This window comes from Zingiber officinale, chromosome 2B (genome assembly GCF_018446385.1).
Source record: "Zingiber officinale cultivar Zhangliang chromosome 2B, Zo_v1.1, whole genome shotgun sequence".
Lineage (NCBI taxonomy): Eukaryota > Viridiplantae > Streptophyta > Magnoliopsida > Zingiberales > Zingiberaceae > Zingiber > Zingiber officinale.
In genome coordinates this window covers 88,329,101-88,354,800 of record NC_055989.1, presented here as the reverse complement: position 1 = coordinate 88,354,800, position 25,700 = coordinate 88,329,101, and the positions used below count along the sequence as shown (strand labels likewise).

The following is a 25,700-nucleotide window of genomic DNA, read 5'->3' as shown; positions in this document are numbered from 1 at the left end:
TATTTCATGCCATGTCATCATCTCTTGCATTAATAATCAATGAAATTGATTTAAGGATAAAAGCACATTTTGATATTGAGATCAAATTGGTGTTTAGAAAATGCATGAGAACTTAGCCTAAGTTGACCTAAACCCATATCTCACATCAAAATTGACTTGAATGTGTTTGATACACCTTAGATGTGTGTGAGATATTAGGATGATGAGTTAGGATCAAGGTGCATAGTTCTTGTACCTAGATGAACCTAATTCAAAATTGGGGGATCATAGGGAAAGCTTATATACAAGTCATGTACATTTAGCCCTAAGATTATGGTCCTAAATTAAAAGGTTTAAAATCATTTTGAAATTGATTTGAAAAACCTTGATGAAGCTTTTCTAGTGATAGCATTCATCATTGAACAAAGTGATACAAAGTTTTTGAAACTTTGAGCTATTTCAAAACTTTTCAAACTTTGTATCAAGATTTGAAAATGAAAGTTATTTTCATAGAAAACTATTTTTCCTTGATAGTATATGTTATGAGGAATATATCCTCAAAATTTTATAATTTTTGGAATTTTCTGAAATTTGTTGTGAGTTTCTGAATTTCGGGAGAAGGAAATCAGAACTTGAGTCTGTCCAAGGCTGGATCGGTCACTGGACCGATCCAGGGAAGGCTGGATCGGTCTGGGGACCGATCCAGAGGGGTCCTGATCGGTCCGGTGACCGATCAGGCGTGCTGAATTTGCTGAATTTCGACTGTGGTCTGAAATTTCAGTTGTGGGAGTTGAGTTTCGGGTTTCTAAAGGTTTGAAACTCTCCAAGACATTGTTGGTGCAATGGTCAAGGGGGAGTTGACCTTTAGGGGGAGTCTTAACTAATTGTCAAGGGGGAGTTGACTTTTAGGGGGACTTTTTTTTTACTCCTTAAGACTTTTGAGGATTAGTGATATGGGATTGTCACTAAGTTGAGTGTTGAGTTTAGTATCAAGGGGGAAATTAAGGGTTTCAATGAAAGGTATGGGACTTTCATTAGGAAGAAACTTTTGACCTTGATTCCCTCTTTTTGATGTGTGTCAAAAAGGGGGAGAGATGTCCCAAGGGGGGAGAGTGTAGGTTTTGGAAGAATGTTCAAGGAAGAACATTGGAAAACCTAAGTTAGGTTATCGGGTTAACCTAACTTGATTTTAGATTTTGTCAAACATCAAAAAGGGGGAGATTGTTGGTGCAACCTTAGGTCAAGGTTGACCTGGTTGACCTGACTCGAGTTGACCTGACTCGAGTTGTGTTTTGATGTTTGACGATGTTTGACGAGAAGAGAAGTTCTATTCTTGATGTTTGACAAGAATAGATGTTTGGGAGATTGTTGGTGCAACCGTAGGTCAAGGTTGACCTGATTCGGTGAAAAGTCCAAGTATGGAGACTTGGCACTGGAAAAGTCCAAGTATGGAGACTTGGCACGGGAAAAGTCCAAACAGGGAGTTTGGCGCAGGGAAAAGTCCTGGTGAGTGAAGCCAGGCAGTCGAAAAATCCTGGTGAGTGAAGCCAGGTGAAAATCCTAGTGAGTGAAGGTAGGTGAAGGTGAAAGTCCTGGTGAGTGAAGCCAGACATTCGGGAAGTTCTGGTGAGTGAAGCCAGGCATTCGGGAAAGTCCTGGTGAGTGAAGTCAGGCAAGGGAAAGTCCTGGTGAGTGAAGCCAGGCAGATTGGAAATCCTGGTGAGTGAAGCCAGGTGAAAACCCTAGTGAGTGAAGCTAGGTGAAAGTCCTGGTGAGTTAAGCCGGGCAAGGGAAAATCCAGATGGATCAAGGGTGATCGGACATCTGGTGTTGGGAAGTCCAAGTAGATCAAGGGAGTGATCGGATACTTGGCACGAAGAGGAAAGTCCAAGTGGGTCAAAGGGATTGACCGGACACTTAGTGGAGAGTCTTAGCAGGTCAAGGGAGTGACCGGATGCTAAGCATGATGTACCAATAGGTCAAGGTTGACCGGATATTGGTTTGGAAGGTTTGGGACTTGGTTTGGGCAAAAACCAAGCTCTGGATCGGTTACCAGACCGATCCAGTGATACGCTTGTGTATTTGATCGGTCTGCTGACCGATCAGATAACAAACAGAAGGCACGCATCGATTCTGTGAGCTTACTGATCGGTCTGGGGACCGATCAGCATGGAGCCTGATCGGTCTGCAAGACCGATCAGGCGATATCCTGATCGGTCGGCAGAGTGTAAGGAACCGCACTCAATAAGCCCTGATCGGTCAGCAGACCGATCATGCCATACCCTGATCGGTCCCCACGACCGATCAGAGCACGATCAGTAGCTAGCGAAGTTCGGGACAAAGCGTTGATCGATCTGTGGACCGATCAGGCACACTCCTGATCGGTCTGTGGACCGATCAGGGCACTAGCCGTTGCGACGCCTTCGTGTTTTTCTTCGCAGGTATAAAAGAAGCTACAGGGCTTCGTTGCTGCCATTGCTTCCTCCTTAGAACTTCTGTTCTTGTGCTCTAGAGCTTCTGCTCTTACCTGCTATCAGAGCTTTGCTGAGCTCCTCGCAGCTGAAGCTTCGCGTGAGCTTCTCGACTGGATTCTCGTCAGCTGCTGCTTCATCACTCCAGTCAACAAGAAAGGCAAGCAAGTGTTTCATATTGTCTTTTGCTTTCTTGTATCTGTTGTACTCCTTCTTGTTGTTACAAGTATTGTGGCGAGGTTTTCCACCCACAAGGAGCATTTATTAGCCGGTTCTCCGGGGACTCATCCACCGACGGATTGATAGGGCTCGTCCACCTTACGGACACGCCGAGGAGTAGGAGTATCATCTCCGAACCTCGTTACATCGGTTTGTTTGAGGTTTGTCTTCTTTCCTTTTCGTTTCTGTGTTTATTTTCCGCTGCGCTAACACGTTTTGTAGAAAGAAACGACGATTTGGGGTCGGCTATTCACACCCCCCTCTCTAGCCTCCGTACGAAGGATCCTTACAGCGTTGACTCTGCTTAAAGGGGGGTCCCTCCTCCTTACTACCGGATCAATAAGGATCCAAAAAAAATTACTATCTTTTTAAATAATAAAAGATAAATATTTTTTTTATTATCCAATAAAATATTTATTTATTGAAAGAAAGGGCATCCTAATTTCGATCATGTATTACAATTTGACCATCATATGTTATTAAATAAAAAATTACTCGTGCAAACGAATTGAATAATAGTATGGATATTTGAATTTAAATTTAATATATATATATATATATATATAATATTCAAATTTGATTTAAAATTAAAAATATAAATAGTTTTGACTCTAATAATTCAATTCGATTCGTTGGAATTGTTCTTGATTCGAACCGAATTGAATAATAACACGGAATGACTAAATTGAATAAGTAGTCATATTTTAATTTGAACATATTTAAATTAAAAAATAATCTGAGTTCGATTCAAATTTAACTGGCAAACGGCTCATGGACTATGATAATTTGAAAAACGAATCAAATATATTTCAAACAAGAGTCGAGGCTTTCGATTCGTTTGCATCTCAACATTAAATTTGCGCTTCTTCTATCAAAGAAGGCCGCAAGGAAATTTGATGAGTTTCAGGGTCCAAAACGCGATTTAGCACCCGCTCCCGATACCGTTCAATGCGGCCCACGTTCCACCCGCCTCACGCGCTACTCACGTGGGCCTCCCCCCGTCGCGGCGCAGCTTATCGGGTCCCTCCTTTCGGCTCTGTCAGCTCGGATCGGCTCTCAACTATTTAATATCGCGGCGGGCGCATGGGTTACACGTGAAATAAACAACGGAAATAGAGGCGTCACGCAAAGCTTGAGACGGCCTCGTGATTCGTGAAAACCAAGACGCCCCCTGTTCTGGCCGTCCGATCGACTGATAGTTTGACTGACGGCCACTTATCACCCATCACTTCGATCGGGTATCGATCACGTTATCACGGTGACTCTCCTTTATATTATATTGTGACAAAAAAAGGTTTTCTTTTTTATTCACAAAATTTTAAAAATTTTCAAAACGGAAACTAGTAAAAAGGAAATATAAATTTATATTTATTTCTTAATATTAGAATAAAAAATTGTGGCCCGACAATCGACATTATCCCTACGGAAGATTTGCGAGAGACTGAGGCCGCATAAAGTCACTGTACTTGTACCAAGCACGGACCCATATCTATGCGGTTAATCGCAGCCTACGTTCTCCTTCGCCCAACTACCTGTGCGCGGCTTGCTCCGGCTCCGCTCTCTCGAGCCGGCTCAGCTCCGCCCACGTTTCTATTTAAGGGCGATTATCACGAGCCCCGCCTCGCCGTCGATTACTTTTAGCTACTCGGCCGCTTGCTTCTCCGCCGTCTTCCCCCCGTTGCTTCTTCCCTTTACGAGACCGGTAGGGTTGTTGCTTCCGCCTCTCGCCTTCCTCTTCTTTGTTCCTCCTCCAAACCCTAGTTGATCGGCTTGGTCACTCCTCTTCGACTCCGATTTGGTTTCGATCAAGCTGCGATTTGTGAGGCAAATGGTGGAGGTGAAGCATCAAGATCTGTGAATCGGTGGAGATTCGAGTTTCAGCAGGATACGGGCGGCGATGGGCGCGTTTTGGACTAAGGATGACCAGCAGATGGCGGTAGCGGTGCTCGGTCCTCAAGCCTTTGACTATCTCAACGCCAGGCACGCGGCCTTCCCCGACGGCCATCTCACTGCTATCGGAGGCGGCGATGACGACCTCCAGACCAAGCTCCAGCACGTCGTGGAGGATCCCGGCTCCGCTTGGGCTTACGCCATCTTCTGGCAGATCTCGCGGTCGGAGGCCGGGGAACTCGTCCTGGGCTGGGGCGACGGACACTGTCGCGAGGTTGGGGATTTCGAGGAGGAGAGCGGCGCCCTCCCGCGTAACCCCCTCGATTGCGCGCACCAGAAGATGCGGAAGCGGGTGCTCGAGCGGCTCCATGCGCTATCCGGCGGGTCTGACGACGAGAATTACGCGCTCCAGCTCGATCGCATCACGGGTGCTGAGATTTACTTCCTCGCGTCGATGTACTTCTCGTTTTCCAAAGGGGAGGATGCTCCCGGAAGAGCGTTTGTTTCAGATAAGCACATATGGATATCCGAGGCGGAATTGACGTCTCCTGGATGCTCCAACTACTGCGTGCGGGCTTATCTCGCGAGGTCTTCAGGGTTCCGCACCATCGTGTTTGTGCCGTGTGTTGCGGGCGTGCTCGAATTGGGATCGGCGAAGGCGTTGCCGGAGAGTTTTGAGGCGCTGCAGATGATCAGATCCATTTTCGGGCAGGATTACGTTAAGGCGGCTACTTTGATCAGGGAAAATACAGACGAGAACATCGATCCGGCTTTTGCTTCGCGCTCTGGCAAAGGCGATCAGGTCGCCGAGTTTCCGAAGATCTTTGGGAAAGATCGGAGCACTCGCCGTTCCCACGCCAAAGAAAGGGACCCGAACCTGAAGAAGGAACAAGTTCCAATTGGCATAATAGCAAAGCACGGCGTTCTCTATCCAAAGAGCCACCCACTAAGCGACGGTGCTACTGTGTTTCAATGGAATCAACCCGGTTCGAACTCCATTCAGCAGAAATTCCTCGATGGATCGCCTTCTGTTCGACAAATTGACACAGTCATTGGCGATGGCCGGAGGATCAACCTCCTCCAACAGAAGAAGCAGCAGCCACGGCTGCACCAGAAATTGCGTTCACACCCACTGTCACAGTCGAGCCAAATTGATTTCAGCACTGGGACGTTGGCCGATGCTCCTTCTACTAGTGTACTGATGGACCGTGCCCGTACAGCTGACTCTGAGCTCTCAGATGTCGAGCTTCCATTCAAAGAAGATAAAGAAGGCGCAACTGAAGAGCGCAGGCCAAGAAAGAGGGGTCGGAAGCCAGCGAACGGTAGGGAAGAGCCGCTGAACCATGTCGAAGCTGAGCGCCAGAGAAGGGAGAAGCTTAACCAGAAGTTTTACGCTCTGAGAGCTGTGGTGCCCAACATCTCGAAGATGGACAAGGCCTCCCTGCTCGGAGATGCCATCTCTTACATCACTGTGATCGAGAAGAAGCTCAAGGAGATGGAAGCAGAGAGGGAAATGTGGGGTGATCCATCATCCATGAACTACAAACATCAGGCTCATTGTCCCGAGGTTGATATCCAATCAACCCAGGATGAGGTAATTGTTCAAGTGAGTTGCCCTCTAGAGAAGCACCCTGTCTCCAAGGTCATTCAAGCTTTCAGAGATTCACATATCAATGTGGTGGACTCCAAGGTTTCTGTTTCTACTGACAGCGTCCTTCATACTTTCATAGTGAAGTCCCCTGGAACTGAGCAACTTACCAAGGAGAAGTTAATGGCTTCTCTAACTCATGAATTGAGTGATACACTACATTGAAACTCTGGTGTTAATACCCCCTATGGCAAGCTTATCATGGTAGGCTTTGATAAGCAAATTAGCTGATGTCGATAATAGCTAATACTATCATTTAACAATCTGCGACTTCACCACTCATTTGTAAGGTCCCTCACCATTTTCCTAGAGTTCGGCATCGAAGTGTTTTACAGAGAATTCAGTAAAGTAATTTTGGTTGAACATATCTTGGTAGTTTCCTCTATTCTCACTGGCAATGTGATGGAGTTATCTGGCCAATGGCATTTCCTAATTCCTCAGGAATGAAATATGTCCCACTCTAGACATTTTGCTGCCTCCTATAGTTTGGTTGATCAAGAATTCTGGCGCAATTTTCTCTTCAAGAAATCACCAATGCAATCTGGTATGACTTTTCTGTATCAACATCTTTGGACTTGTAAAAGCTTACCATGTATGTTTGTCTACCACAAGATCAAACACTAATTCTACACTGATGCATGAAATTAGTATGTCATTCCCACTCAGTCACACTATCCTACATGATTGTATAGATTGAAATGGCCGACGGAGCTTTTTCTAAAAATTTTTATATGGCATCAATAGAAATATAGAGAAGTCCTAGTTTTACTGCAATAATTCTAGAACACTTGGTTACTCTTCCAATCTGATGACATTTAGATCAACTTTTTTGTCCTCCAGTCGACTATGACGCAAGAAACAAAGAACCAGTAGCTTGTTGAAGTTGCTTTGGTTGAAGACTTGCCTCCCTCTGGTCTATCTAGAGCTGCCATTTTTCTTTAGAATTGACACTTGCCTACCTGTTTTAGTCTGTGAAGTCTTCTTGGAACAGTAGGAGTTATCTCAGGCAAAACGTGCTCATCTTAAATTTTGATTCAGTGCCATAAAATAAGTTCTTTCGGTTGGTATTCTGCTCAATTACACTTGAAAAATTGGGCACAAATGAGTGCAACTTGATTTATAAAATACTTTTATCATTCAATTTTGCTGTTACTCACAAAGACATGCTTTGAAAAATTACTCACGTGCATTATGTTATAACTTTTTTAATTCGCTTGTGCCCAGTAAACAAAGCAAAAGGAAAGGGCAGCGTGCGAAAGCAAGCAGTCCGACCAATCTTTTCTGCCGGAGGGTAACATCTGCCACTAAACTACACATTATTGAGAAAAAAAGACTGCATGCTTACTTTGATTTTATTGCAAAATTTCCCCACCTGGCTTATTACTTTAGGTTAAGTTTCTTGTTTCACGGAAAAAAAAAAACACTCGCACATCCTATTTATCTTTTTTTTAAATAAATACTGTCGATTATAAATTGATCCTGATTTATCTTTCTTTAGATGGATGATTATGTTGTTTTTTCAGAACGGTCTAATGATTAACGCATGAAGCATGAAGTATTATCATTATGAAGTCTGAAGTTCAAATCTCGATAAAATTGAGATAAATACCTCTCTTATGTGCTAGTCACTATTTCAAATATTAATAATTATTCATAATTTATTTTCTCCGTATTGATCTTGAAATAGATTTACAGAAACGTTGAAGGTAAATGTATTCGTTTTTTTGCCACTATCTTTTGTTATAATAGATTAGGTTTCTTAATTAACATCTTATGCTCAACTTATAATTTTACCATCTTAGTTTGAATGTTTTCTTTTTTTTTTCTTCATATTTATTAGTTGCATGTTTCAAATTTTGGTGGTTCATCGTTAATACTAAACTTATAAATTAATAAGAATTAATAAATCCATGAGAAATTTATTGGATTTGTAAACTTATAATAGTTTAAATTAAAATAACTTTAGCAATTTACCCTTATTTTAAGATTACAATATTATTATACCCACTCATCAACAAATCAGATAAAATTTTTGGGTACAATTTCTCATTTTACAAGTCTACAATTCTCCTTTTTCCTTTTGAAATCCAAATAAAATTTTTCAGAACGGAGAAAGGGCTTCAAAATCTCCACAACAAACCTACACAAGATTTAGGCCTGAAGATAACCCAAAATGCCGATGCTTCTCAGGCCTTCATCAAAACATGTGACGCCGATCTTTAGGAAGTTCTTTTAGTCTGATCCTTCAAGCTTCTTGATTGCGGCCACAATATCAGGTACAGCATTCCGAAACGCTTGCCATTGTTCAACTGGCAGACTTATTCCTGGATATACAGCATGAGCACACAAGGCATACAAGATTTAATTCGGGCAGTAAATAGGGATGCATATTGATTTCTGTAGTTGCAAAGAGAAAAGTGAACATATGTGGGAAAAAAAAAGGAGAAAACAAATCTCAATCCCTTCAGTGCCAAAAGGCTCAACAAAATGTCGTGACTAGGCAGAAAGCGGATTCTAAAGCCAGATAGTTCCCTAACGTTCAATCATTCCCTTCTAACTCAATGCTCCCCCACTTCACCTGCCCTGGTGACCCTGTCATTCAATTCCTCACCATCATCACCTCCTCCACTCCTCCATTCCCTTCTTATATTGTCATCGAACGATACTTTATACAACAAATGCGACTTGACAGTAGGGCTATAAACAAGTCAAACCAAGCCGAACTTTGAGGTGTTCAAACTTGTTTGATAAAATAACCAAGCCGAGCCGAGCTTAAAATGAACCAAGCTTTTGAAATGAATGTTCAAGCTTGGCTTGATCTATTTTGTATGAGCTTGAGTTTATTTGAAACTTGGCTTGAGCTTGGTTCGTTTAGATGTTATCAAACTCTCAATTAAAGCTTGGTTCGAACTTGGCTTGAATTTGGTTCATTTAGATATTATCAAATTCTCAATTCAAATTTGTTTGATTGTTTGAAACTTTTAGTTGTTTGATTGGTTATTGAACTTGATAATTTAAATTTATTTATTTTATTTAATTTTATTGTTTATTTAACATATTAAACAATTTTTTATTAATGAATATGGTTCGTGAACATTGTTCACGAACGTTGTTCACGAACATTGTTCACGAACATTAAGAGCTGAATACATATGTATTCAAGCTTGTTTATTTAGCTTAACGAGCTGTTCAAGCTTGTTTGTTTAATTAATCTTATGTATATTGAACGAACATAAACAAACTCTTACCAAGCCGAACACCAAGCTTGTTCACAAACACTTGGTTCATTTACAACCCTACTTGATAGACATTGTTGACATTCACGAAATCTATAAGTCAATGGACCATAGAGACATGACTAGTATTTATCCTCCACCACCATCAGCAAGGTTTTTGTTTATCCATACAAAAATGTGCTCATAGAAACATACCTATCAAAGACACTTCTTGTTAGTGATTTGTGAATTGTTTATAACTATTCACATAAGTAAAAAATCCCAACTAACCACAAAGGAAGGAATGCATCCTTTCAGATATGGAAGATTATATTTAGCACCTGTTCCATTAGACCTTCACAAAAGTTCACCTAAGGGTGGAATTTGACTAGCAAAATATGAATACACAGCTTCAGCGCAATTATATCTACCTAAACTATCCAAGTACTCAACTAACTCTATCAACTTAGAAGGGATGATTGTTGCAATGCTAAATGCAATCAAATATATACAAACAACAAAAATCTAAAATGCCCTCTTCGACATCACTTCTGCATACCCTCTTCCATGAGGTACCAGGAGTAAAAAAGCTTCTTTTCGAATTGTCCACCTTGATCAATGGGCCTTAAATCAATAGAGGGGTTCTTGAAATGCAATATGAGTGCGACATTGATAACACAAAAAGGTTATCTTTACTAAACATTGAAAGACATTTCTAAATCCCACCTCTTGGAGATAGCAGTAACCAACCCTCTACAACCAGGAATTTCTGAAATATCCATAAAGTGCGTAAATGGAGTGTACCATACAACTTCAACACAACAAGGCTGAAGCATTATGACTTTAACATACCCTCTAGTTCCACCTGAGTTTTCCCCTAACAACAATGTCTAAAATGATCAATGGAACATCTCCATTCCTCTTGTTGGTAAAAGATACCCTAGTTCCTTACACCTCTACCACTAGTAAAGACAATGTTAAACATTTATTCAGGACAGTTTTGAATGCCAACACTGTTCGTTTGTGTACAGAACAACTTTTAGAAAACATAATTTTGTGGCCTAGTGGTGATCAATTGTCCTTAAATCACATGGATGTCAAAAGGGTTTAAAATAAAGGGCAAACTAAAGGTTCTATGAAAATAAAGGCCTTTGGACCATGTGCTTAATGATCCACAGCTAAATCACACATCTAAACCACATAAAAATAATCCATAGATGCATGGTTAAATATTTAGTTCCAATCCATGTCAACTAGAGTTCAAATGGTGAGGTCTGGGGCAGACAAAAATATTTTGCAACATGGATGTAATGACAGTTCAAATTGAAGAACTTTGTGAAGATTTGCTCATTTGGACCCTTAAAAGAATCAACACATTTTTTTGTTCCTGATAACATGCATACATAGACTAGTGAAACATGTCTAAAAGTGCTTCAAAATCACTTCTCACTTTCAAAACATGCAAAACTAAAGCAGAAATACATGTTACCTACCAATGTTCAACCGGAGTAAAAAAGTGAGGTTTGGGATACATAAATATCTTGTCAAGACACTATTTTGGTGGCCTTCAGAAGTTCAATTAGGTACTAAGTAAAAATGAAGGCATTTGAACTAGTGAAAGGCAACTTGCACATAAATTGACAACCATGTATAGATATGCATCATAGCCAATTCTCACATCCAAACACACAAAATGATGAAAAGATTTGAATTCAAACTAATTCTACCTCTCCATGCATCTCAGAATGCTCTAAATATTCACTTTGACACAGCCATATTGTGCTAAACCATGGTTGTATGTCACCCACAGGATAAAAGTCCTTAAATTTAGCATTATTTAATAAAGGAATTTTCAAACGGGCGGGATCTATGATGATCGGAGCACTGTATGCAGCATGGAAAAGCTACGACAAAGGGAAGAATTCTTTTCACTCCAGAAGAGGTTTCCAAACAGAGAGGCCTCTAGTTGAAACGGACACTTAATGGGGACAAAGAGGACGCTGACAGCAAAACCAGTCGCCAGGGGCCTTTTTGGGGGCTTTGAGAACTTTGTTTTTTCCCAACACAGGGAAACCACAACAGCAACAAAAGAATGACTCAGAAGAACAGCATACCTTTGGAGGAAGGCAGTTCTTTGCCGTCTTTGATATAGTACTCTCGGATGGACACCAGGGTCTTTCCTCTGAAATCCTGAAGCGTCACCCTTCTCTTATTTGACAACTGCCGACGACAAAATAAACGAAAGATTCAGCACGAAACCCTAGGGTTTTACCAAATCCGAACCATCAGGAGAAGCAGTTGACTCACGCGGCAAAGGATGAGATCGCCCTCGTCGTCGAACTCTTTAGGTCTGCGACTCCTCTTAATGGAACGCCCCGCCTCGTCCTCCTCCTCCTCCTCCTCCTCCTCCTCCTCCTGATCTGCTTCCGCTTGCTCCCCAGATTCTTCTTCTTCTTTCTTCGGACCGGATCCGGAAGCGTCCGCGGCGGCAGCAGCTTCTTCATCCTCGTCCTGCTGCGAGGCGAGGAAGGACTCGACGATGCCGCGGACGAAGAGCTTGCGGCCGCGGCTGGAGAGGTCAAGGCCGAGCCGATCGCTGGCCATAGAGCGGACCATGGCTTCGGATGTGGTGGACATGTCGGATTCTCGTAGGATCTCGACCACCGCCGCCTCGATCTTCTGATTCAGCTCCTCCTCCATCGCGTCGGAGTTCGCGACTTCTCTCGCCGGGTTCGTCTAAGCCGAACCCCTTTTTCGTAGTGTATTAATAATTTTTTTATTTCCACTGAAATAAATTTAGTTTGCATTTTAACGAGTTTAAATTCGAATAGAGGGTAAAGCTGCCCGCTGATGTTCCGGCCCGAACCGGCTTATTAACAGCCCGAACCGGTTCAATTGATAATTCTCATTGCGCACGTAATGGAATCCGTTTCACTTATGCGCGCAACTTCTACATCTGGCCGTTGGTTTAAGGGGTTCGATGGGATCGGACGGCGGTTAATAGTTCGTGTTCGCACCCGAACAAATAGTCGTGCGCCGTTGCGACGGTTCTGGAAGCGAGTCGGTGGTGACCCAAATCGGAGAGAGAGAGAAGAGAGAGAGGGAGAGAAGGCGCTTCTTGGGTTGCTCACCCTTCTTCTCCAACTCGACGAGCTTTCTCGATTCCGCCTTCGGGCAATCGGTGGAGGTGCGCGTCGCGCTGAACGGTCGAGTGCTTGTCGCTTCGGTTCTCTTCTTCATTCTTCGCAGTTTTCTAGGGTTCCTCCACTGCAGCGCTGGGAGACTGAAGTTTGTCTCTGTGCGTTTCGTTGTTGGCTGAGATCCGAAGTGTTACTTCACCAAAAGGCGGTTTTGATCACTGAACAGGCTTTAAGATCAGTTCTTTTCCAGTTGCCTTATCTGGATTTCTATTAAGAAGACTTGCTGCCAGTGCCATGTTTTTTTTCCTCTATAGATGAGATTTCCGTTAAGAGTACCCAATTGAGTCGGAGTTGCTCTAGCAGTTCCGAACTTTTATTGTTGACGCAGTTGTTTACGGAGGATAGAAGTGAGAATGAAGATTGTTTCTATGCGCTTCGTTTTTGGCTGAGATCCGAAGTGTTACTTCACCATAAGGCGGTTTTTGGTCACTGAAGGAGCTTAAGATCGATTCTTTCCTGATTGTCTTATCTGGATTTCTATTAAGAATACTTCCTGCCTGTGCCATTTCTTTGCTTTCCCCCCTCTTTTGATGAGATTCATGTTAATAATACCCAATCGAGTCGCAATTGCTCTAGCTGCTTGGAAGTTTAGTGTTGGGGCAGTCGTTTACAGAAGACAGAATTAATCGATCATTTACAGGGCTTTGATTCTTACACTTTCAGTAGCAATGCGGTGGGGCTTAGTTCAGGTTTTGAGATCAGAAGAACTGAAACAAAGTATTTTCACTTGTCATGTCTAAGGCTATTTATTCTGATGTTACATGCAGTGTTACAGACCATAGTGTAGAAAGAAGTGTTTTTTAGTGGATTAAATCTTGTTATAGGAATGAATTCAGGATAAGAAAGGCACTGGGGGCGTCATGAATTCCAGTATAGATGAGATTACTCTCCTCCACCAAGCACAGGCCCGGGCCACAGCCCATCATATGGTCGTGAGAGGGATTGGGGAAGAAATTGACTTGGAGATCGGACCTGGAGATGATGACCCAACGTTCTCCAGCACTACCCTTGTAGTCGTACCTACACATGAATCAGTCACTCCTGATGATCAAGATGACCACAAGCAGATACTTTTGGCATCTCAGGTTCTCACTGATGATCAATCTCAACTAGTGAAGGCACCTCATGGGAAAAGAAAGAAGAAGGTAGTGAAAAAGTGGAGGGAGGAATGGGCAGATACCTACAAGTGGGCCTATGTAGATATGCATGAAAGTACAGCAAGGATATTCTGTTCAGTTTGTAGAGAGTATGGAAGGAAACATCGGAGGAATCCGTATGGAAATGAAGGGAGTAGGAATATGCAAATGAGCGCATTGGAAGAACATAACAACAGCTTGCTGCATAAGGAAGCTCTTCGTCTCCAGATGGCATCTAAGGACAAGGGTCTTCCTGTTGTGGATAGACCTGTTTATGTCAAAGGTTCGTATGTCTTTTGCAGCATCACCTTTTTTCTTACTCCCCACCTAGTTATCAACACTTCGGTAACTTTAGGTGGGAAGTCCTGTAACTGTGATTCTTGAGATACTTAATTTTCTCCCAAATGCAAGCCTAAAATGCTTCTGAAAGGGCATGTCTCATTACTTTCTATATATCTTCTTACAATCACTTCCTGATAGAGAAAACTATTACAGCAAGTTGTTTCTCTTTGTGCTACTTAAAGCACTTAGATGCCACAACTGATGGATGATGTTGAAATGAAAATGTTAGAGATTTTGTCAAAATTCTGTGGTTGATCCGTTTGTTTCATTATTGATGATAGATACTAGAGTTTTTTGATGGCATGTGCTCTAAACTTGGAAATAAAGATGTATTGCCAAGAGCATGTTAATGATTTCATTTTGTGATTATCAAAGAATTAGATCTTCAATTTGTTACTCATAAATCAAAACTATAATTTAACATCCAGTCCATGAGTTGATCATTTCATCTGTGGTTTATTTAGTTATTTATTTATTTTAAATTATGTTGACTCTTTATCCTCTGCTATACTAAATATTCTCTTTTCAACTTCTACTTGGAAACCTAGCATTAATGTCAAAGTCTGCTAGTTCCATTCTTGAGTCAGTTTTGAGAAGGGACCCTCATGAAGTTGAGTTTATACAATCTGTTCAAGAGGTGGTTCATTCTTTAGAGCCTGTATTGCTGAAGAACTCTCAGTAAGTACCTACAAACGCTAATGTGTTCTAGAAAGTGGCACATCCTCAGTTAAATGCTATTTTCGATGATGGTCATTCAAACACTACATTTCTTTGGCAGCTATGTCCATATCCTGGAACGTTTATTGGAACCTGAGCGAGCGGTATTTTTTCGAGTGCCATGGGTTGATGATAGGGGAGAGACTCATGTTAACCGAGGTTTTCGAGTGCAGTTTAGCCAGGTCCTAGGTCCATGTAGAGGAGGCCTTCGGTTTCATCCATCAATGAACTTGAGTATTGCAAAATTTCTTGGATTTGAGCAGGTAAATAAATTTTAGATTCTTTTCTTTTTTTCGTTTCAAATTGTCATAGGCCCTTTCTTAGTCATACTAAATGTTTATTAGATTAGGAATCTCGTTGATTCATTTTAGTAGTCAGAAATTATGTTTGTACTTGAGATTCTTGGTCAATTGCTTGCTAAGTACTAGAAAAAGTTGTCAAATTTTAACATTTTCTCTTATTGCAGACCTTAAAAAATGCTTTATCTCCATATAAGTTTGGAGGAGCCGGGGGAGGGAGTGATTTTGATCCAAAGGGAAAAAGTGAGACTGAGGTAATTCTTATTTTGAGCCTGTTATGTAACAGCATCTTGTTTTATTTTAGTATAATTAACATGCACGAGTCATAACAGATCATGCGATTCTGTCAAAGCTTTATGGATGAGTTATATAAATATCTGGGTCCTGACCAGGTAAGAAAAATAATTCTTGTGCTAGCTGAATAGTTGTAGAAGGAAATTTACATTTTTTTCTGATCTATAGGATCTTCCTGCAGAAGACATGGGTGTTGGTCCAAAAGAAATGGGTTACCTCTTTGGCCAGTATAGGCGTCTTACTGGCCATTTTCAGGTATGTATTCCTTCCTTACCCTCCTTACCAGCATACAATTATTCAGCAATAAACCTTTTACTTCTATAGTGGCTAAGCTCAAAATGTTTTGACTGCATTAACATGCTTAGCCTTAACATAGTTATGTGGAATTTCTTTGAGGGTGCGTTTGGTTCAAGTTATCATGTATAACCTTGGTTATGTGATTACCAAGTAATCACATAACCAAGGTTATGGGAAATAAAACATAACCAAGTGTTATTTGATTCAACTTAGGTAATGCAACAAAAACTTATTTGTTTGAAGGTTTTAATAAATAACCTAGTTTAATATTTTACTATATTACCCTTATTTACAAAACTAACCATATATTATTATTATTATTATTATTATTTTTAAACTCTACGTTTTTTTTTTCTTTTTCACGTTTTTCTTTATTTTTATGTGCGTTATTTTTTTTATTTCTTTTCGGTTTTTTATTTTTTAAAATTTTTTTTACTTGTTTTATTTTTTTATGTTTTTTAATTTTTATATTATTTTTCTATTTTTTATATATATATTTTTAATTTTTTTATTATTTAAAATATTTTTATGTTTTTTCTATTTTTTTAATTTTTCCCCATTTTTTTATTTTTTAATTGTTTTTAGGTTTTTTCTATTTTTTAAATTTTTTAATGTTTTTTTACATTTTTTTAAAGTTTTTTTAATTTGTTCTTTATATTTTTCTCTTATTCAAGGGTATTTTGTGTAAAAAAATTTCGTTAACCCTAGAATCAAGAAAAATCTCAGTTTTCCAAGGTTTCCGATTCCAGCTGCATGTCCTTTTTGCTGACGTGTCGGGCATGAAACATTACTCGGGAATCATCTATTACCTAAACTAAACAAGGTTTTCGTTGATAACCTTGGATAGATAACTAAGGTTATCAAAGATAATCCTGAACCAAACGCACCCTGAAAGTTTTGCATAGTGCTTCCTCTGTTAAGTTTATTTGCATATATTTTTTCCTTGAGTTCCGTTCATAAATGCTTATTAATAATTAATTTAGATTTTGTTCCTTATCTTTGTTGACAAATTAAATCTAAGTTAATAACACAAATGAATATACCTTTAGCAAATTCTTAACACTCCTTGATTTACCCAGGGTAGAGTGATTAGCTACACAATAGTTTTTTCACGATTACTTCACTATGAACTACTCGTTTTCAACCTGTACTGAAACAAGCAAGTCAAATATTCCAAAGATTTTAGCGATTTTTTTGCTCATTCATTTTCTAGAAACTTTACAACCCTTTTTTTTACATACTTTTATTTTCACTGATTATTTTGCTATTTGTGATTTTTTTGCTCATTCATTTTCTAGAAACTTTACAACCCTTTTTTTTACATACTTTTATTTTCACTGATTATTTTGCTATTTGTGATTTTTTTGCTCATTCATTTTCTAGAAACTTTACAACCCTTTTTTTACATACTTTTATTTTCACTGATTATTTTGCTATTTGTGAATTAGAAATTAGAATCGCTTTGAATTTAATTCAGTAGAGAACTGAGGAAGGAATAGGCAAATAAACAAGTCAGGCACACATACAATGGCTAATTCGTTTGTTTTGAGTAAATACGCAGCGGAAAACAAAGATAGACAATGTAAACATCAAGAATTTACTTGGTTCGGAGCCTGTGGCAACTCTTACTCCAAAGCCCGCACGTGAGAGTGCTTTCGATGGACAATCACTAATCAATCGGAAAGATTACAAAAAGAGTTTTACAAGTAATTAGAAATTTAAAGAATACCGACAACTTTGTATAAGAAAATCTTCAGTAGAACCGTCGTCGGAGCTTTCGGGCGTCGTAGAAGCATTTTCTGTGCAGCTCGAAGAAGCGGAAGTCGTTCGTTGTGTTGTTTTCAAGCTCTTGGTCAAAGCTGCTTTTATAGGCTGTTTCGAGCGTCCGGAACCTCTCCGGGAGTTTGGACCACATGCTCGGCCACTCTGCGAGCTCCACATCAGCTTGGTGATAACTTTTGAGTTCTGTGTGCTCGAACCAACTCCGGGCGCCTGACCAGCTCTGGGCGCCCGGACCAATTCCAAGCGCCTGGACCCCTTCCTAGCGCTCGGACCAGTTTTTTCCAGCCCCTTATTTTCTGTAAAATAAAGTTAGTATAGGCATAAAACTATATATATATATATATATAAACTGAAATTTGACAGTCTCTGACTGCTCGGTTCTGACTTTGAGTTTCGTCGAAACTCTAGGTCGAACCGACGCCTACTGTTCCCTCTTCGGGGAACGCGTCTTCACCTGCTCCTCTCAGGAGAAGTTACCGGTTGCCAGACCGGTCCTTCAGATCGACTGGACTTTTGCTCAGCGCCCGAGGCTTCTGGTCTTCATGCTAGACGTCTGCTCCACGACCCGTCCAGACTTCCACCCGGTTCGCAACCACCAGGATTTCAACCTAGAGTCTCCGACTCTAGGATTTTGCCCGAAGCGCTCGATTCGCCAAGACTTTCTGCCTAGGGTTACCGCCTTTAGGACTTACGGTTACCACCCCCTAGGGTTTTTCATTTGCCTAACCGCAGCAAGGACTTTTCCTCACCTAGGGTTACCACCCCCTAGAGTTTTTCATTTGCCTAACCGCAGCTAGGACTTTTCCTCACCTAGGGTTACCACCCCCTAGAGTTTTCCACTTGCCTAACCGCAGCTAGGACTTTTGCCTAAGAATACTTAGGACTTTCTTGCAATCTCATTCAAACTTGTCAGACAACAAATAACCTTAATTTTGAACTCTTTGACATAATCAAAACATAAGTTCGATCGTCTGGTGCTTCCCGCACCAACACATAACACTCATATGTACAAACCATTCAAGAGCGAAATAGCCATCACGTATCATATCAACACTGCCGATGTATTCTCCTTCTCTATTCACATCATATAAAATTACATGGTTTGGAAATACCGAAATAGAATAGATTCAGTTAAACTGTTAAAGTCCAAGATCATCCATTTTCATTGCACTGAGAGCATGTCTATTTCCATCACACTATGTATAGATCATTGTATCCATGATGTCTTCTATCTGTTACGGCGTTTTTTTTTTCCTTTCTCAATTCACTAATTTGCTTTTCAGTTACCATGGGAACTGACATGAGTTCAAATAATCTTGTGCATGTTTCTATGCTTTATAACAGCACTTATAGTTTTTTTTTCTGGATTTGATTTTAATCCATGTGCAGGGAAGTTTTACAGGGCCAAAAATATTCTGGTCTGGATCAAGTCTCCGCACTGAAGCTACTGGTTATGGACTGGTAATTTTCTGAAAGTACCAAATTGTATTCGCTATTCTAGTCTTGAAATAGTTTGTGTTGTTTTAAACTTATTGTGCCTTGCTTATGCAGGTTTTCTTTGCACGTCTTATTCTTGCTGAGATGAACAAGGAACTCAAAGGACTAAGGTTACAAAATTCTCGAACTTCATAGAGAATTAAGAGAAACAAATGTTGATAACATAGTGAATCATAATGATGGATTCAGTTCCATCTACTACACTCTAGAGTAACACCATTTTGATATTTGTTTAATACTTTTGTACTACATCATCTTGAGCTTTATGTGTAGGGCTGTCAACATATAAAACATTATTATCATAGAACAAGGATCTAAATCCTATACCCACATGTATCAGGTTGCAGGTAATTAGACAAGCTGCAAGGTTTTGCTTTTAGGTATTGTTGAGAGAATGAAAAAGGGTTAACAGTAAATAGGTTACAGAATTCTATATGTGATGCAACCTTTGCCTTAGGCCTATACTAAATTTATAGTTAATGGAAAATGAATCCTTTATGTTTTATGATGTTTCAACTAAAGCTAAAACAATATGTACACTCTGATTATCTTCCTGTGAACATGTCATCTTGAGACTTGAGTTGCCAAATGGTGCTATTGTAAATCTATACTCAGCTCTGAACTTTTAGTAAATATCTGAGTTTTGTCATCAGATGTGCAGTTAGTGGTTCTGGGAAGATAGCAATGCATGTCCTCGAGAAGCTTCATTCTTGTGGTGCTATCCCAATTACTATTTCAGGTATCCTTTAAATTTTGTTTGAATTTTGAAGAAATGTAGCTTCTGACCTTGTGGACTAAGTGGCAGTAGGCATTGACTTAATAGATTTTACCCTATCACACTATTGGTTTTAAAAATGAGTTATCTTAGTTACCTTGTCGGCAATGAAACCATCAGTTTTATTCTAGCATAAACATGATTCTGCTTTCAGATTTTTACATAAACAGTTTGTGTCATAGTTCTCTATAAAGTTTGGTAAACATACGCTGAAAGCCTCAAACTTAGATGTTCAATTTTCAGTATAGTAGAATTTGAAAGCTGATAATGGGACTGGAGTTTTGAACAATTTTGGCAAATTCTACATTAGGAGTTGTGACGTTTGTTTCCATGTTTTCTTCTACGAATTGGTTTGTCCTCAATGTTAGATGCCATTGTAGGTTATTTGTGTGATGCGTGATCATTTGTCAAATTTCGTGTAGACATCGTTATCAATTCTTCATATGTTCCTGTGAGAAATTTAGGTTGTTTGGAACTTTTGCCCCTTGTGTTAGTTTATTGACAATTTTATTAAATAGCAGATTCCAAAGGATATTTACTGGATGAAGATGGATTTGACTATATAAAAATATCGCTCATTCGAGACATTAAGCTTCAACAAAAAAGTTTGAGGTGATGCTTTTGAATCCAGTACTTGGTAATTTTGTGTTTCTCCCAGAAGTATGTTGATGCAATGTTGTTAACAGAGAGTATTTGAAACCCAATCCAAGGGCCAAGTACTTTGAAGATGCAAAACCTTGGTGTGAACGATGTGATATTGCCTTCCCTTGCGCTTCTCAAAATGAAATAGACCAACCTGATGCCATTGCCTTGGTAAATTCTGGATGTCGTGTACTTGTAGAAGGTGTGCAACTTGTGATACTATAATGAAACCCATTTGCTCTTCGATATTATTAACATATCTTCCATTCTAACAAGCAGGTTCAAATATGCCCTGTACCCCTCAAGCAATTGATATTCTAAGAAAAGCTAAAGTATTGGTTGCTCCAGCAAAGGCTGCAAGTGCTGGAGGGGTATTATATTCTTTTACATTGTTGATTTAGGTTAACTTATTGGCTTTTGGTGCTTATCCAGAACTTAGGCATACAGGCATATATATTTGTTTATAAAATATATGCATCTGTTGATAGTGCCACCTTTTTTTTGATCTTACTATGTTTACGTTAGAGGTTATTTATTGCCTTGGTATTTCTTAAAACATGTTTTTTATACAATTACACTGTTGAAGCTAGGACAAGTGCAGTGGTCCATGTCAAAATATAAATTCATCTACTTCCAGCATGAGGGTTCTTTCCGGCATGCGGAAGGGCGGTTGAAGCCCAGAGACTCCATGCCCATTGGTCCGACATAGACAAGTGCACTGACTCATAAAAAATATAATTTAGTCCCTTTCCTAACATCACAATCTTTTGGCATTAATGGTCAGCTACTCAACGATTTCAGAATCAATAATTTCAAATGGCTTGATTCTTCACCATCATCTCAGAAATAATGTTTATTGACGTGCTCAAAACCATGTATAATATGTTTGACTTAGATTTCTTTGTCTTATCTGTGATATAACTGTTCTGAGATGTGGATAAACATTAAACCATGTGATTATGATATATAACTATGAGAAGTGATATGCTTTTTGGTGATCATGCCTGTAAGATGAAAACAAAAAAATGCTGGACATCTGTGGCTGGCATGACCACTATATGCAGCCATTTCTAAATAAAACTTGTCCAATATTTTCTTTATGAATCCTATGGATATACTCATATGTTCTTTATGCCAAAATTTATATGCCTTGCAGAATTAAACACCCTTTAGAATTGTGGGCCGTATGGACTAAAACCTAAAAAGTATTATTATACTTCATAAAACTAAATTTATCTCAACATGCTAATTCCTGTCTCTATGAGCTTTTTCCTAATCTTCCACCTTCCAATTTACTCAGTATAGCAATCCTTTTAAAATACACTTATGTTTTTCTAAATGTGTGTCTACTGGGGGAAGAGAGCCAAATAATAGGGAAAGGAGGAGATAGCAGTCATTCCCTTGATTACTTGGGTGGAAGATGCAAAGGTATGGGGAAGGAAGGGAAAAATTCGGAGCTCTTTTTCCTACCTTTGTTTCTATCCAAAGTGGATGGAAGAGGCATGAAATTGAGAGAAATTTTGAAAACGCTTGTCTAACCCTACATGTCCTAGAAATTACAAAATCAAAGGTCTAGTTTTTTCATTTCCTTTCATTTTTTCCCTTCTTTCCTCTCCTTTCAAATAGACAATAAAGCAAACCTCTCTCTTGCGCCTTTCTTCCTCTTTTCCCTTTCCAGCGCCCTTCCTTTCTTTTCCCTCTTCCTCCTCTTATTAGAACATAGATTACTGAAAATTGTATGGAATCGGAAGCTTCTATTGTCTCTTGTATACTTAATCCAACTACGTAAGCATGCCTATATGCATGCTTACTCATATATTACTAGCATACAGTTATCTACCCATATAATGGTATGTGTACATTGGCACACCTGTTAAGTCCAGCTTATGGCATACTCACTTTTACATTTAGCAGGTAGCAGTTGGAGAGCTTGAACTTAGCCATGAGTGCAACATGATGCAGGGGTCATCTGAGGGCTTTGATGCTAAGTTACAGGTATTCGAGGCTAAATTACAGGTACTTTCATGTACACTTACTCATAGTTATGTAAGTTTCTCACCCTTTAGTAAGGTTTCTAAGAAAACAATTAACATGACTTCCATGAAATAAAAATTGGTTCTATGGGAGCTACCTTTCTGCTGTTCTTCATCATGTTGTTTATGATAAATAGTTAAATATTCCCATTAGTTTATTTTATGATTTCAAGTGAAATGCTACATTTAACAATTATGTGAAGCTGATGGATTTTTATTTGCTGATGATAGATAGGCAATTCCTGTGTGATATTGCCTTATTTAGAACTCAATGGAAGGATATGATTCATGTATCCTATTCAAAGTAGTTACACAAACTTGGTTTGATGATGATGACAATGACTACATATAGGAAGTTCCAATTATAGTAGGCAACTGGTGGGGTTCATCTTTCACATGAGGATTCATTATTCCACCTAAGATGCACACTCAACAATTATGTTAAGCTTTTGAATGCCTGTATTTTAGGTTTTTGTTGGTCACAGATCAATTTCAATGATAGTTGACAAATGTTTTGTGGGTTCACCTTTTGCATAACAGTTCAATATTCTTCTCAAGATGCAAACTACACATGATTGTTTAAGTCAGCAGTCAAACAACTAGTTTATTGATGGGATTTTAGTTTTCTAATATACATATCTAATTTGTTGTCCTGACTTTTGCTACAGCAAGCTTTTGTATGATTGCCTTCATGACAATAAAACTTTGCCTATGGTCACTCATTTCCTACCTCTTACATGCCCGAGGTAATTCTTCTCTTGTTAATTGTTGATACAGGAAACCATGAAACAGATGTATGAGAGGTCAGTGAAAGCCGCGAGTGAATACAACTACCTGAAAGATAATCCAGAGTAAGCATCTACAAATTAACCTTAGTTTGTCATATGCCAGTGGTAATTTTCACTAACTGCAATTGTACAATGCCTGCTGAATCCACAGATAGTTCTGTTTGCTCATGGTTAAGTGTATAGAGAGGGTCTAGAGCTTGTTTCGTTTTAAATCAAACCTATGTTCGTTTTTAGATTAATGGCACCTTAACTTGACCTGAATATAACAGCGGTGAAAACATGAGCTCTCTTGTTTTTGTTCCAATTTCTTTTATCTCATTCATCATGAAGTTGATGACTGTGTAGGAAATTGGAATAATCTATCTCATGCCTTCTGAAGAATATTTTTTAATTGCCATGGTTGATTCGGACATTTTCTCTTTATAAAAAGAAACCTTCAAGAAGTTCATTTTTTTGCGCAATCTTTGGGGAAATACTACTTTTTCTTTCCTATACAAACAATTCTTGGATGCTGACAAACATTTTCATTAGTTCACTGAAAGGAATTGGACCTTTCAGTTCCTTTCGCCACTTTCTACTTTGATTATATCTTCACTGTGTAGATGAGGCTATGATAGATCAGAAGAGTATTTCATCGCTTGGTATTTCGTGTTATTAATTCATGTTTGGTTCCACTCTTCTTCGTATCATATGATGATGATGGTGATGATGATGACGGTGATGATGATGGTCTCTTCTCCTTTGTTTCAGAGGATTGGTTCATGGTGGAAACATCTGTGCATTCCTCAATATTGCTCATGCAATGATTGATCAAGGCTGTGTCTGAATCGAACCCCAATTCATATGACCAAACCATCGTTTTACTGGGAGGAGAAGATGGAGTCATCTATGCCATCGAAAGAATATGCGACCGGTGTCACGCCTTGTCTCCGTGGCATTCTACACCAGTTGAATGCTTTGCCACTGGAAAGGTAATGTGCCAAGTAGTTAGTAGCTTAGCTAGTTGTAAAATAGGCATTCTTGAGAATTTTCAGAAGGGATTCATCAGAGCCATATAGTTGTCTGTTGAGTGAACTGTGAACCTGATAACCAATTGGCTTGCTAACAAATAAAATGCAATTATTTATTTATGATTTGTTTTTTTACTGGTGGTATCATTAAAGAGTGTTGAAAAAATATTAAAAAGATATTGTTGTTATTATAATTTTGACCAAAAATGAAATTACCACATTTTTCTAAAGGAACGCATTTGGATTTTTGAATTTTCATTTATTAGAGGGCGTATTTTATTTTAAAATTTCTTTTTTATTAACAAAATATAATAAACAATTCTGTCACGGGGGAGGCCCTATCGGGCTGCTGGGCTTGTTTGCGTGGTCTGGTTGCTCTGATAGGGCTGCCGTACAACCTGATCGCTCGGTCGCTATGTAACTTGGTTGCCCAACGAGGGTCGTCTGGTAAGGAGGTCGAGTGGTTGGGTTGGGTTGGCTTGGCAGGGGTAGTATACGGGTAAATTATATATATATATATATATATCGTTAAACTTGTAACTCTATTGCAAACTATATAGTATTAAACTAGGCTACAAAATAAACAACATTGGCCTGGAAGGGAGGGTATTTTGATCATTTGACATTAGTAAGATTTGATTTTAAGGAGGGAGCATTGTTTATGCCGAAGAGAGGTCTTCTTTCCTTCGTGCTTTTCCGTCACCGCCTTTGCCTAGACTCGCCGGTACACCAGTGGCCTCTATCCCTCTAGATCACTTCAGGCCAACGCCACCACGCCGTCTCCGCCTCACGCACGTCACGCGACCTTGGCGATGACGCCGTCGACTTCTCCCTCTCAAACAGACGCCGTCGTCACGAGGTTAGGCTCGCGATGCCTCTAGCAGCCGCCGCCCTACAGCCCAGGCAACCCGCGCATCGCCTCCGGTGCCGCCTCCCCTTCCCCCTGTACACCGGCAGCATCGCCGCCTTCGGCGGCCACTGCTCTCCGAGACATCGTTTCCAGTGGCTGCCACCTCCAACGGCCGTCGGCAGCCAAGCGCCGCCTCAAACTCCATCTTTTTCGACGCCCACAGCCGCCTACTGGTGGTCTCTCCTTCCCCGTCTACTACCACCTCTTCCTTTCGGCCTCAGACACCGCACTGCCTCCTAGACTCCGACTAGCGCTAGGCAGATCTCCAATATACCCCTCTTCCTCGCAGCCCGTGTGGTCAGCAGCCGTCGTCCTCCGAGGCGTTCGCACTATAGTTTGCATTTGACGCAGATCTGACATCTGATCCACCGTTGTATTTCTAGCTATCTGTTGTGTTTTTGGCCATCGAGCCGCTGTGTTTTTCCCTTCACACCACTATTATGATTGTGAGCCGTTGTTACTAGTCGGCCTATGAGCTGTTATTGTGCATTGTATTCCGGCCTGTGCGTCGTCGTCATATTGCGCCTGCGTGTCGACGTCATATCCTGGCTTGCAT

General features: G+C 40.0%; 3 protein-coding genes across 4 annotated transcripts; 2 read left to right on the top strand and 1 right to left on the bottom strand.

Annotated features, from left to right (window-relative positions):
• The first annotated feature begins 4,186 nt into the window (after nucleotides 1–4,186).
• On the top strand, nucleotides 4,187–7,710 carry LOC122046242 (transcription factor MTB1-like). The gene is made up of 2 exons (XM_042606854.1): nucleotides 4,187–6,751; nucleotides 7,432–7,710. The coding sequence occupies exon 1, from the start codon at nucleotides 4,567–4,569 to the stop codon at nucleotides 6,370–6,372; it is 1,806 nt and encodes a 601-aa protein (XP_042462788.1). The 5' UTR covers nucleotides 4,187–4,566; the 3' UTR covers nucleotides 6,373–6,751; nucleotides 7,432–7,710.
• A 473-nt stretch (nucleotides 7,711–8,183) lies between these two features.
• Nucleotides 8,184–12,229, bottom strand: LOC122046243 (RNA polymerase II transcriptional coactivator KELP-like). Its single transcript, XM_042606855.1, has 3 exons — nucleotides 11,730–12,229; nucleotides 11,537–11,642; nucleotides 8,184–8,531 (listed from the first exon to the last, which is right to left on the bottom strand). Exons 1-3 carry the CDS (start codon nucleotides 12,120–12,122, stop codon nucleotides 8,440–8,442), a joined length of 591 nt encoding a protein of 196 aa, XP_042462789.1. The 5' UTR covers nucleotides 12,123–12,229; the 3' UTR covers nucleotides 8,184–8,439.
• A 226-nt stretch (nucleotides 12,230–12,455) lies between these two features.
• LOC122046241 (NADP-specific glutamate dehydrogenase-like) lies at nucleotides 12,456–24,354 on the top strand. 2 transcript variants are annotated; one of them, XM_042606853.1, is made up of 15 exons: nucleotides 12,456–14,041; nucleotides 14,649–14,778; nucleotides 14,879–15,080; nucleotides 15,284–15,370; nucleotides 15,449–15,508; nucleotides 15,579–15,665; nucleotides 18,879–18,950; nucleotides 19,041–19,096; nucleotides 19,640–19,725; nucleotides 20,283–20,373; nucleotides 20,448–20,605; nucleotides 20,683–20,774; nucleotides 22,318–22,419; nucleotides 23,214–23,287; nucleotides 23,975–24,354. In XM_042606853.1, exons 1-15 carry the CDS (start codon nucleotides 13,483–13,485, stop codon nucleotides 24,048–24,050), a joined length of 1,932 nt encoding a protein of 643 aa, XP_042462787.1. In that variant the 5' UTR covers nucleotides 12,456–13,482; the 3' UTR covers nucleotides 24,051–24,354. The 2 variants fall into 2 exon arrangements, with proteins under 2 accessions (XP_042462787.1, XP_042462786.1); XM_042606852.1 differs by having other exon boundaries at nucleotides 22,315–22,419.
• The last annotated feature ends 1,346 nt before the right edge of the window (nucleotides 24,355–25,700 follow it).

Bases quoted from the DNA above. Each gene is read 5' to 3' on its own strand.
- LOC122046242 (XM_042606854.1), top strand. From the start codon at position 4,567: ATGGGCGCGTTTTGGACTAAGGATGACCAGCAGATGGCGGTAGCGGTG.
- LOC122046241 (XM_042606852.1), top strand. From the start codon at position 13,483: ATGAATTCCAGTATAGATGAGATTACTCTCCTCCACCAAGCACAGGCC. The intron at 15,666-18,878 runs GTATGTATTCCT...ATCCATGTGCAG, and splicing joins GTCTTACTGGCCATTTTCAG to GGAAGTTTTACAGGGCCAAA. The intron at 23,288-23,974 runs GTAAGCATCTAC...CCTTTGTTTCAG, and splicing joins TACCTGAAAGATAATCCAGA to AGGATTGGTTCATGGTGGAA.
- LOC122046243 (XM_042606855.1), bottom strand. From the start codon at position 12,122: ATGGAGGAGGAGCTGAATCAGAAGATCGAGGCGGCGGTGGTCGAGATC. The intron at 11,643-11,729 runs GTGAGTCAACTG...TGTCGTCGGCAG, and splicing joins GCGATCTCATCCTTTGCCGC to TTGTCAAATAAGAGAAGGGT. The intron at 8,532-11,536 runs GTATGCTGTTCT...CTGTATATCCAG, and splicing joins AGAACTGCCTTCCTCCAAAG to GAATAAGTCTGCCAGTTGAA.